Consider the following 12,450-nt stretch of genomic DNA (forward strand, 5'->3'; position numbering starts at 1 on the left):
TACACAGAAGAAGCTCTGACGTGGGATTTTATGGCCAGAAGGGAGCTGGAGGCTCCCAGTGCTGGGGAGGAACTGCAGACGGCCAAAGGCCGAGCCTCGGATATGATCCGAACAGAGGAGCGATGTTCCCAGGTCTATGAGGAGGGCATCAAAAGCCTTAACAGTGGTACTACTTTATACGTGCATACACTGAGAACACACGCTTATGGATGTTTGGACCATTTCTCTAAGGACTAATTCATTTTGGACCTCACTTCTGCACAGACTATTTTTTAGTATTTCAAAAAACCTACACCAATTCTCTCAGTAATAAATCATCCCTGTTTGCTGCTGCTTAGCAACATGTACCATAATATAATTGGTGTCATTTCTATATGTATGGCAGAAATCTGCTTAATCTCAATTATGGTTAGTTTTACTGCATGAACTAATTTTTGTCTCAGAACCCATGTGGACCTGCTACGTGGTGTTCTGTTTGGAAAGGCTGAAAAGAAAGACAAATGTCGAGGAACTAAAGGAAAAGGTAAGAAAAATGCATTGTATCACTGTAAGAGGTACGGTATGAACTGTGGAAGTTTTACCTTGTGTGGTTTTACTTTGACAGAGGAAGGCCAGGCTGTTGGCAGTGCTGCAGCGTGCTCATGACTCCACACTGTTGAAAGAAGATTATTATAAGAACTGGGTGAGACAAATTCATTCACTTTGTCACAGGGAACCATAATGTTGTTACGATATTTAGTTTGAGATTTGGATTTGGATCAAATCTAGGCCCATGATAATCAATAACATAAATAAAGTACAATACAGTTGTTAGGTTGAAACATACTAACAGGATATACAAATTGACGAGTTGAACTTTGTCTTAAAACATAGTATGTGTGACATTGAACACATTTCAGGTGTTTTACCTCATAATAAGATAGACACTGTTCATACCTGAGAGTCAAATGTCTAAGTTCTTGAAGGTAGAGGGCGCCGTGTTGCAGTATATGTCATCTGTGGTATGATAAATGTGAACATGTTGTTCACCTGTGACCAGCTTCAGATCCTGCTCTCATCTGGAGACGCTGAGGGAGCAGAGAGGGTTGCCATGGCGGCCATGCAACGCTTCAGTCAGTCAGTGTCGGTGTGGAACCTCAGTCTGCAGACACTAATGGAGCTGGGCAGTGATAACGTTGGCAGTCTACTCCAGGAGGCACTGAAACATATAAATCCCAAGGTATGTACGCATGCGTGGAGCACCACTGTGGTGTGCTGCCGTCATTTCCTTGGCCTACATTTTCTCTTCTCCAATGTTTTGTATGTATCAATGCACCAAAGCGGGCCTGTTGAATACGTAGATAAGGATCTACCAGTAGATCACAAAGGGACTGCAGGTCGATCATGAGCCATTACAATAAAAAAATAAAATGTATACACATCTACATATTGTGTAGTACTGGTCACATACTGTAAGAATTAAATATGGTGCCATACAGCTACATGCATTTAATCAGTACACCATCATACAATCTATCTATAAAGTATGTTCACATTATAGTGCCGTATTTCCCGGACTATAAGTCACACCAGCCAAAATATGCATAATGAAGAATAAAAAGACACGTACCAGCCAGCTAGAGTGCCCTCTAGCGGCTGTCAGTGTGAAAATAACAAACGTGAAAATGTATAGTCTGGAAGATACAGTAAATAGTAAAAATAAGATATGTAAAAAAATTAGATGGAAAGTAAGGTTAATTATTTTGTAAGAGTTTCAACTACTATTTGTTTAGTGTATGAAATGAAGAGTTGATGCAGACTGCTCAGATTGGATGCAACTCTTCCATTTTAAGATAATCAGTTGTTAAACCAAATCTTTGTTGTCTCACTCTGACAGGAGAGTCTGACACTCTGGAAGCTACAGATCCAGTGGAGCACAGCCAACCAGAGTCCTGCACAAACAGAGGCTGTCTTCAAGGTCAGTTAGCCATCTCTGACCTTTTTCAGTTTGTTCACAGCTTTAAACCCATACCCTGTGGGTTCATGTCAAGTTTTCTGAACTTCCAGTTCAAATTCTTCTTGTGTTAGTGTCTTTTTTACACTCCATACGACTCCTGTTCTGTGGCTGTGTTTAGATACACATTTTGTTTGCTCCAGGTTTACACTCTCTATCCGGAGGCCTACTATAGACGTATCGTGTCGTATAGTCGTTGTGTAAACACAACTGTACCCTTTAATGAAACCTGATTTGTCCAGTGTGATATCTGCTCACTCCAAAGAGCATTCCCCACACAGATAGTTTTTTCCTTCCGTCTCCTTCCAGGCTGCTCTGCGGTGTGGTGTTCCAGCTGTTTCCATGGAGATAAAGGATTGCTACCTGAGTTGGTCCTATACCACAGGAGGCTATAAGAAAGCCAGGAAGATCTTTACTAGGTGAACATAAACTACACCGGCCGCTTGTGATGTTTTTAATTTGAATGATAAAGAACAACCCAAAAAGGTGGTGGCAAATGAACTTACTGTGTATGTCATGAACTGATTTCTTTTTTTTCTTCTTTCTTGTAGCTTACAGGAAATCCGCCCTCTGTCCAAGGCCTTTTTCATCAAGATGATTCAAATAGAGAAGGACCAAGTATGAAAACCCACATTTGTTTCCCACGTGCCCGAAAGTTGTGCTCAAACGATCCTTGCAATAGAATTAAAATGAAAGACAACCTATAGCACTTGAGATCCTTGCAATGGAATTAAAATGAAAGACAACCTATAGCACTTAATGTCACCACAGTATAGTTGGTATTTATTTTTAATGAATGCAGGTCTTTCTAAACAAATTGCTAGTAAGTAGTAGTAGTAGTAAATTAAATACTACTTACCCAATAAAGTTCAGAATTCAGATTCCTAACAACGTTAGATCCTTTTTCTTTGGCGCTCACTGTTTGTCTTTTTTTAGGAAACACCCAGGATGAACTATCTGAGGGATTACTATGAAAGGGCTTTGCAGGAGTTCGGCACAACAGATGAAAGTGAGTCTTTACTGTTCAACACGTGGGCCTGGTCTTTGTTAAATTATCTTTCCCCTCTCCTGTTACCCTTTGTAAAAAAATACATTACAAAATTACCTAATTATTTCAATAACTTGATTAGATAATCAAAAAATGTTTTAAAAAAGCAAAGATTCCATGTGTTTATACATGACATCCACACCATACTGGAGTGTGGACATCAATTTGTAACTATAATGTATTTAATATGTATTTCTTATATAACCTGAATTAAGTGTCATCATGAAGTGAAACTTGTGACATGAAACTAAGATCAGCTGCTCATGATGAAGTCCAGTTGGAAACTTCCCTTCTTCCAAACACTGACCGTTCATCATCACGATCAAATGATTAATATGCAACATCACACCACACATCACACTGTAGGAGAAGAACTGTGCCCACCTTGACTTATTCATTGCTGGCCACGACAGTCCACCTCCACATGGAGGCAGCGAAGCCAAAGGGACAGTCTCTCATCCTCATACTGAATATAGAACGAAAAGAAAAGATATATTACATTAATAAATATTGTTTTAACCAAGTTACAGGAATTTGTTGCAGCAGTACATTTAATTCATTGGTCAAATTTAATTATTCAGTTACAAAATGATTATCTCACCTTGAAACTCATCGCCTTTTATATCTGCTGCCTCCAGATTTGTGGCTGCAGTACATCCAGGAGGAGCTGGGACCAGGTGGTCAGCCCGAGAACTCTGGCAAAATCCACTGGCGAGCCATGAAGTTTCTAGAAGGTGAAAGCGTGGAGAGATTCACCTCCAAATACACTCTGCTGCAGACCGGACACTTATGAGTGTTTCCCTGTTCTGTGTTGTCTTGTCGGCTCGGGATTTTTCTCTTTATCTTTCACGTTTCCTGTTATCAATTCATTAAAAAAAGAAATGTGACACGTTCAACTGTTTAGACACAGATTTGTAGTGGTTGTTTATAACTTTGACCCACTGAGGGAGGAAAGTCCAGGGATACAGTTAAATGCTAAAGTTTGACATATTTTGACATTATAAAAAATTAAAATTATTATAGAAAAACTGCTTTAATTTTTGTGATCTCTTGAATTTCCTGTGAGACAATTGAAACTTATTTTACGTCTAATCTTGTCATGTACAGATTTTTAAAGCAGTGCTGTCGAACTCAGGTGAGCTGAGGGCCACTGTTATCAATGTTATTCCACTAGGGCGCCGATGATCGATGTTGAATAAAAAAAAGCCTCTGATATTTAGGTAAAAATAGGGTTAAAAGAACAAACAAAACTTAAAAGTTGAGAAAAACCCTCAAGCCAAATTAAATCATTTCTGACATCGAATTACTCACCAGATCTGGGGGGTTCGCCGGCTGGAAGTGGGCCGAGAGCCAGGAGTTGGAGACCTCAGCTTGGAATAGTTTAAAAACGGCACAACAACTCTTCACTTTCCAATAATACCAAGTGGATGAGAAATAGTCTCCAGACTTGGTATACCTTAATGTAAACAGTTTTATTACCTCTGCATGAAAAACATTTCACACATGGACAGTGATGGCAGACGTCTGATCCTAGTCCTGCATTAGATTTACACCACAACAAAATGTTACAAAATAAGCAATTTTATGGTAGAGGATAAAGGGCCGGGGGTGGACAACAGATGTGGGTCAGTAACAGTAAAATAGCATGTTTAAAGGACGCTAATGAGTTTGGAGACGGCACCGTATGAAAGACTGTGATGAGCTGGAGGTGGACGAGTTAAAGATGATGTCAATATCATGAGGAGTGACATGGGTGGACAGCATCAACAAATCATCATCACCAACAGACAACTGAAATTTAAAGAGGTTTGGAGAGATTAACGCAGCTGGAAGGTTGAGGAGACATGGTACACTGGACAATGTGAGGAAAGACATGGTAATGGTTGCAGCGCAAGAAAAGAAGCAAGTGGAAGGGCGTGATGGAGGTAGGTGATATGCTGAGCCGTAGAGAGACGTGGTCCAAATGAATTTCTTCACTGTACGTCAAAGCTATAGAAGTCTGATAATGTATAATTATCAGACTTAATGTAAAACAAAGTCTGTTTTAAGGCAGGTGTCAAGACGAACCTTCTTTGGAAGATGGATGAACAGACATGTTACAAATTTTAGCGATTTCAACGCACAGGACTGGAAAAAGAACGTCAGTTACAGATGAAAACTGAGAGCAGACTGAATAACTATTTGGACTGGCCTTAACAGCTACACCCTGTGCTCCACCTAATTAGGCACTTATTTTTACTACGTACCTTTTGAAAAAGCATATACAGTAGATGACATTTTAATTGTCAGTGAACAGACCTTGTGCCCATGTACAGTTGGCCCACTACAATCTCCATATTGACCAAACCATTAATAAATACCAGTACCCTTCAGCTCTTGTACGTCAGTACAGGAATATCCAAAGAAGGAACTTCCCTTCTGTGTCCGCCTTCATGAGCAACGCTGCAGTCTGACTTCCTGTCACCCATTCAGACCTTCTTCATTAGGATGTAAGTGAAGAGCACCAGTATACCAGCAGACAGCAGCCCAATCACACACTGGTGAATGGTGATGACATGCTCCAGGGCGTGGATGCGCTCTTCCATCGCTTTAGTGTGAATGTAGTCATAAATGGAGGCTACGATGCTCCACACTGCCCATACTGCATCCACTGCTGCTTTCATGGTGGCCGAAACCATGGAGAGCGCCACCCGCTGGGAGGTCACTGCATTCACTGCTCACTGGAACCAATGCACTACAGAACACCAGAGAAGAGAGTGACCATTATTTCAGAGACGAGGCCTGAACCCTGAAACATTGACCACGGGTTCAATCAATCATCAAATGACATTTGTTAATCATTCATTTTTTGAAACTGCATTAAACAGATGAATCTTATCTCTTATTAATGATTGAGTCACCAGAGAACCTAGATAACAACAGATTGGTCTTTAGTCAACACCACATGTTGCTGCCAATTTAAACAATGTTTATCTATGTTTACCTACATCCAGATTGTTACTAATATTTAAAAGGCTCATTAAGACATGAGCAACCCAGGCAGGAGGACTGAAAATCCCATTCATGCTTGGCCTTATCTTCTTCTTGTGGCTGCTCTCTTCAGGAGTCACCACAGTGGATCACCAGCCCCCTCTACTGTTACACCAAACACCCCTGTGTTTCACTACATCTATAAGCATTCTCTGAGGTCTTCCACTTTTCACCTTGTCTCACAGCTACATCTCCAACAGATTAACTCCCTCTCTTCAACACATGTCCAACTTTGTCTCCAAACCGATTCACCCTGACAGTTCCTCTGATCTGACTCACTCCTGTCCATCCTTTTGAAAATCTCTAGTGAGAAACACTTGCGTCAACTACACAGAACCACTGTCTCTAAACCATATATCATAGCAGGTCTCACTACGGTCTTGTAAACCTTCCCTTTTGTTTTGTTGGTGTTTCTATCCAATCCACCCTCTCTGTTCCCTTTACCTGCCTGGTTTGTGCTGTTACTCTGGAATGGGACATCAAATACTGTATAAGTCGTGTACTTTTACTACCTCTGCTCCATGTAGCTTTATCTTTCCACTTCCCCCACTCTCATTTACACACATGTACTGTGTCTTGCTCCTGCTGACCTGGATTCCTCTTGTCTCTTGTCTCAAGCCTCCACCTCCGCAGGTTTTCCTTGCACCTGCTCCGTGCTCTCACCACAGTCAAGTATGTCATCTACAAACATCAGGGTCCATTCACGGACCATCTGTCAACCAGTCCATCATCACAGCAACAAAAGTGGGCTGATACCGTTCACCCATCTGTGAACACCCAAACACAGCCCCACTGGTGTTGCACACGTGCTGACTCTATTACATGGTTCCACAGCTGCTCCACAGGAAACCGTCATCAGCTTTAACTAAACCCACAGAGACACAGAGCAACTCCATCTGACCTTCTCTGAACTTGGCCCTAACTGCCCCTCACTGATCTGAGCGTCTCGCTGTTGCCTCCATTCGATGACTCTTTCCATGAGCCTCATTATAATTATATGATACAGTTATATTACAGATCCCTCCAGTAATACACTGGTGAAACACCCAGGGTGGGTGAACCTGCCTTTGTCCAGTGACTGCTGTGATTGGCTCCAGCTGCCACCATGACTCGAAAAAGGATTTACATAAAATAAAAGACATTATTTAAAATAACCACTTTAAATTTGTTAAACCTTTACATATTATGAGTATGTATCGATTTGATAAGATTCACTAATATTCACTTTTTCTCAATAAAATATATATATGAGTGTGTTTTCTCTAAAACTTTGTTCTTAGGCGGCCTACCTCTAAAGGTTTGGTTTTTTAAAGATAATAACGTTGCTCTCTGTCTCGGTCTGGCTCCATCGACACCAGCTTACGTCATTAAAGCATGACAAATATGTGGTCAAACACTTCGGCACTGGATGACATCGATCACATGATGTGACATTTGATCAGCTACACGCACGCACGATCTCTCCCACACAGCTGAAGAACAGGACGCCTCACACAAAACACAGTGTAGTCTGTAGGACTGTACAATCGGATGGTGACCCACCTCCAGGCGTCCGCTGTGACTGAGATGATCTTGATGATGATTAACATCCGTCCTGCTGTTGTTGTTGAGTTTAATGTGGCTTAAGAGAAGCCAGATTTTTCCTGTCATTTACCAGAGTCCGACATTGCCATTGTAATGTCAAGCCAACCTAGACCACAGACAACACATCCGGTCATAACTTTCAAAATAAAACCGTCAACATGAATAACGTCGTTTATAAAAATCACTTAACTTTATACCTCCGAAACGGAGGGCATATAGGCTAGTGTATTACATATGTCGCAGTACTCAGCACATATTATACATACACATGTGCATAAATGGATACCATATTATACACATGACTGATATGTATCACAATGTATAACTACTGTATATCCATCCAGAGAAAATACAGCAGTAGAAACTTTAAAATAAATTGCAAAATAAATTATAAAATAAAAAAGCAAATAATCACGTTGTTTCTTTAAAGATCTTCCTTCACTTATTCTTACCTATTTTTCACATTCCGGTCTTAAAAGGTCGTACATAGCCTAGTAATTTCTCCCAGCGTTGTACATTTTTAGATTAAATGAAAAAGTAACTTTCCATTTTATAAATGTCAATCGTCACGTCTAATTAATGGTCACACCGTCCCTAAAATCTGATTTATTTAGGCCTGCCTTGTATTTTTTTTGTTAAATTATAACATTTGTTATTTATATTTATTATTATTTTTTATTTATTTTGAAGGAACCGTAGCCTAACCTCAGTGACTGCTCACTGCTCTCTTGAACAGGTTTCAACGCGACGACAGCAGGGAGGGGGAAGGATTTGATGAACGGACACCGGTCAGGACGGAACCAATACACAATTTTAAATTTAAACAAGTTATGCTGATGTCGGTTTTTATGATAATAGGCGTCAACAATAATAATCACTGATTTGTATAGAGAAGTTAATCTATTGACTTCAATTGTAGTGACATGACAGTGGAATAAATAACTAAGATTCTTTCCTTGAATTTGTCAACAGAAACAGCTGTTCATTTACTATTAATTCAAATTTTATAATTTATATATATTATATTTATTTATTTTAAGGTTTATCGTATCTTTGCTACATGCTAGGAGAGCGAGTAGGTTTTTTTTAGCCCTCTTAATACAACCAATTATGTGTAGTATTAGTGTAATGGGAAACTAAGGGAATCATTGTCAGCATTTAAGTGTTTGTTAAAATAACCCATATCATTTTATGATTATATCTGGAGTGGTCATTAACTCTCAACAATAACGTGTCATCCTATTTACGGCCAGGGTGGTATACTTTAGCTTTGGATTATGGTTGATAAATACTACAATAAATACATTGATTGATTAAAATATATATAATGTTTATTTATTTGATTTTTAAGATCATGTTCACTGTAGTATATTCATGGAATATTAACAGGAAATGTGGTGGCTGATATTAGGAAGGCCTGTTAGCGGCTTGAAACTCGAAAAGTTGTACATGAGACTTCACAGAGGCCTACGGTCTACCATATTAGACGGAACAAGGTGCACCTAAAACATAATAACAGTGTGCATGATAATAACGTACCACATGGAATTGATGAAACGGAATTTCATCAATCTGGTGGGAGAAACCACGAACAGAACACATACGCTAACACTTCAAGATCCAGAATCCATAAACCGGTGACAGACAGACAGAAAGATAGATAGATGTGCCTCTTACCTGCCAGCAGGGGTCGCAGCATACTAACATGTTGCAGGTTTGTGAGGTGGGTAACAGGAGAGGTGAGATGAACCTGGGATGAATACAACTCCCCACCAGCAGCGATACTGGGGGAAACACCTCCAGAGAACTGCGGGCGAGTCTCCTGGTGCCGCCGCCTATCGCGCATCACGGGTCTGGTCGACCCGAAAAAGAACATACAAACCAAAGCCACAAGAATGTGTGCCGTTAGGGGCAAAACACTTCTGCTGGGATGTTTCTCCATGCAATGCTCTTTGCCGTTTCTGAAACGTGTCCGTTCTTTCCCAATATTTGGGGACATGGGATCTCTGCGCTCCCGACGGAAACCTATAGGCTATTTGGAGACGGGCCAGTGACGCTCTGAAAATAACCAGGTTGCCACTTAGCGCCGGTCCATTTTGGGGAGGGCCCAACACGAGGGCGTAGCAACATATATCTTCTTCTCCTTTCAGCAGTTTGGGAATATTCTGTTCACATTATCGAGGCTGCAGCAAGGCACAGGCAGTGGACCGGTGTCTCCTGTCAGACAGCCCGGTCTTCCTGTCGCTTCTATCCAGAGAGGATATAGGGTGGAAGCCTGGGTGCTCGGGACGCACCGGGGACATCTCCGTGGAGAACACAGAATGTTTGCTTTAAAGGGCGAGTGAGAAGACTGATTGAAGCTACGACGCTGTTTCATCTCCAGGGGGAACGGAAGACAAGACCGATTAACCGATTTTTCAAAGACACTTCACCACCCTAAAGGGAAAATATTGCTTAAATTGGCATGTGTGCCACGCCATGTGATCAGACCGCACTGGTGAGGCAGTGGTACTGGTGGTAGACGCGATTTTCTCCAGACAGCCAACCAGACAGACAATCGGGGCGCGTTTTACGCAGGTCACCGTGTGTCTACGGAACGCTGCAGACACCTGCCCGGGAGGAGAGGGTATGTATAGGAATGTTTACAGTTGAAACCGCTCACACCGACGACCACACCTGGTCTTCAAGTAAAATGTTTGGCGTACAAATAGAAACTTCTGGTAGGCAGAGGTAGAGTCTGGGGGTTTCCTCCACCTAAGGCGCCCAGCTGTAGGAGCGACTGATGATGATGGTGCGTCAGAGGTTGGGTCTTTGCGGGCAAGGTGAGTCCTTAATTAATTCAACTGGCCTACAAAGTCCCAGTTTCTGGCTCATGTGACCACCGAATTAGTCTGCACACTTCGCTGCCCTATTTAAAAGTCGCCATAGTACTGAGTGGTACACCTCACATTAAAACCACGATGTGTCGAACGATGGTTTTTATATATGCTGAATATATATTTGAAACTCGCATAGATGCATACATACATACGTATATATAAACATATACAAGCATATAAATACACATATATAAATAAATATCCACAGAGATCATTGTATTTTAAAGATCTAGGCTTTTCAGGGAAACTTTGGCATTTTTAAAACAAAAAAGAAAGAAGAAAGAGTGAGTCAATGCTTATTCTTCTTTATAGGCTGCTTGTCCGCGGGGCCTGTGCCAGTATAAACATCTATTAAAAAACAGAGAGTATTTAGCACGTTGTTAGAGAATTTGAATTTGAATTGGATTTTCAAAAGATGCTGTCAACTGAGGGTCCACTAAAATAGTTGCATTAAGCAGCCCAGTTGTTAACAGCTAGGAGAGGGTGTGGGACACAGAAAAACTTTCTTTCAAACATGCAGTGTTGATTAACTCAAAAACAGAAAGCTAAAAAACTCTGCTGCACTTCCCTGTTTGTGTGGCTGCTTTTAAACTTTATTTTTTAAATAAAAACATAGTGCCATGATATTATTATCAACGTGAATAAACTACTACTGTATATTTCAGAGATCTCCTCAGAGATCACATACTTAAACTGTCTTCAATCCCAACAAACTGCAGTAGCTTCTTGTAACCCGACCTCTACACCATCAACAGTTGTCAAAAATGGTACCGTTCTCTCTAATGTTGAGCAAATGTGTGAAGTGAGGGAAAGGGTGCTCTGCAGTGCACTTTCTAATCTGTCCTGACCCTAACAGGCCATAAATACACTTCACTAATTAATTTTGCATCCTGACACGAGATGCTTTATATAATTAAAGGAATGGAAAAGCTGAGGTGACATCCCCATGCTGCAAGTGACACGAAGCTGAGATATTCACCACAGCATGATAGTTATTTATTTTAAAGACACAAAGCCTCTCGGGTTATTATAACATTCCTAAAACAGCCGTGTAAAGGAATCACTTTCCTGACATCACAGAGGGCGTGAGTCCACGTAACATAAATAATTTGTCCTTAGACAAAGTTAGCACCTGATAATGAGTCAGCTGTGGGGTTTTACAGATCACTGTCAAGTCATTTGTTTTTACATGCCTGCCGGTTCTTCTAAACATATTGACTTGGACTGAAGTTGGAGGAGAGTTGACACACACTTGACACAAGCCTCGCTGCCTGCAGCTGATTATATCTTTATGATAACTGTAAAAACAGCTCTTCACCCATCACAGCCCAGTGATCATGTAGTTTAATCTGACATTTTGGATTTTGAGAACATATAAAATGTTATCCATGCTACACATACTGATGACATGTAGTCAAAGGCTATTGATCACTCCCACCTGCATGGCCCATGAATATCTATAGGAGGCTAAGGATGAAATAGCTACGAAACCAATTTAGAGCTAAAGTTTATATGTGCTGCAGGAGACAGAGACTAAGGCTGGTTTAAATATGTATCTACAGCAAACTGTGGGATAGCCAGCAAGATGTGCTGATGAAAGCAGTGATATTAACAGTACTGGCTGCTGCCTGCCAACCTTCACTCGGTGGCATTCCCCTTTTCTTTAAAAGGTCCATTTGGACTCATCATATTTCTTGCTGCAATATGTTGCTTACATCTTTTATCCCGTCGTATATTCTCTCCTCAGAACATTTGGTATCAGGTTGTAAATAGACGGTGCCTACATTTCATTGTGCACTTTTGTCATCGTCGTACATATGGATCATTCTGCTGTGTCCTAAAACCTTAGATTATGTTTTGGGTTTTTTTGTGTAAGCTGAACTTAAAAAAACATCCAAAACTGCTGCTTTCAACTC

The 12,450-nt window shown here is 40.8% G+C and overlaps 1 protein-coding gene and 1 long non-coding RNA gene across 3 annotated transcripts in view; one reads left to right on the forward strand and one right to left on the reverse strand.

Moving 5' to 3' along the window:
- Positions 1-4,069, forward strand: part of utp6 (UTP6 small subunit processome component) — a 7,321-nt gene extending 3,252 nt beyond the window's left edge. The window contains 9 exon segments of the mRNA XM_008317555.2: positions 1-166; positions 444-523; positions 605-682; positions 1,040-1,219; positions 1,877-1,957; positions 2,303-2,412; positions 2,545-2,611; positions 2,930-3,002; positions 3,680-4,069. The exon segment at positions 1-166 is cut by the window's left edge and continues 4 nt beyond it. Of these exon segments, the coding sequence (XP_008315777.1) occupies positions 1-166; positions 444-523; positions 605-682; positions 1,040-1,219; positions 1,877-1,957; positions 2,303-2,412; positions 2,545-2,611; positions 2,930-3,002; positions 3,680-3,834 (990 nt within the window). The 3' untranslated portion in view covers positions 3,835-4,069.
- Positions 4,070-4,448: 379 nt separating this feature from the next.
- On the reverse strand, positions 4,449-9,547 carry LOC103384154 (uncharacterized). Of its 2 annotated transcripts, none has more exons than XR_003050608.1 (3): positions 9,333-9,547; positions 7,614-7,761; positions 4,449-5,775 (listed from the first exon to the last, which is right to left on the reverse strand). It is a non-coding gene; the product is annotated as an uncharacterized LOC103384154 (long non-coding RNA). The 2 variants fall into 2 exon arrangements; XR_522077.3 differs by lacking the exon at positions 9,333-9,547 and adding an exon at positions 9,195-9,303.
- Positions 9,548-12,450: the final 2,903 nt, after the last annotated feature.

The sequence above is a fragment of the Cynoglossus semilaevis genome, chromosome 9 (genome assembly GCF_000523025.1).
Source record: "Cynoglossus semilaevis isolate Cse_v1.0 chromosome 9, Cse_v1.0, whole genome shotgun sequence".
Lineage (NCBI taxonomy): Eukaryota > Metazoa > Chordata > Actinopteri > Pleuronectiformes > Cynoglossidae > Cynoglossus > Cynoglossus semilaevis.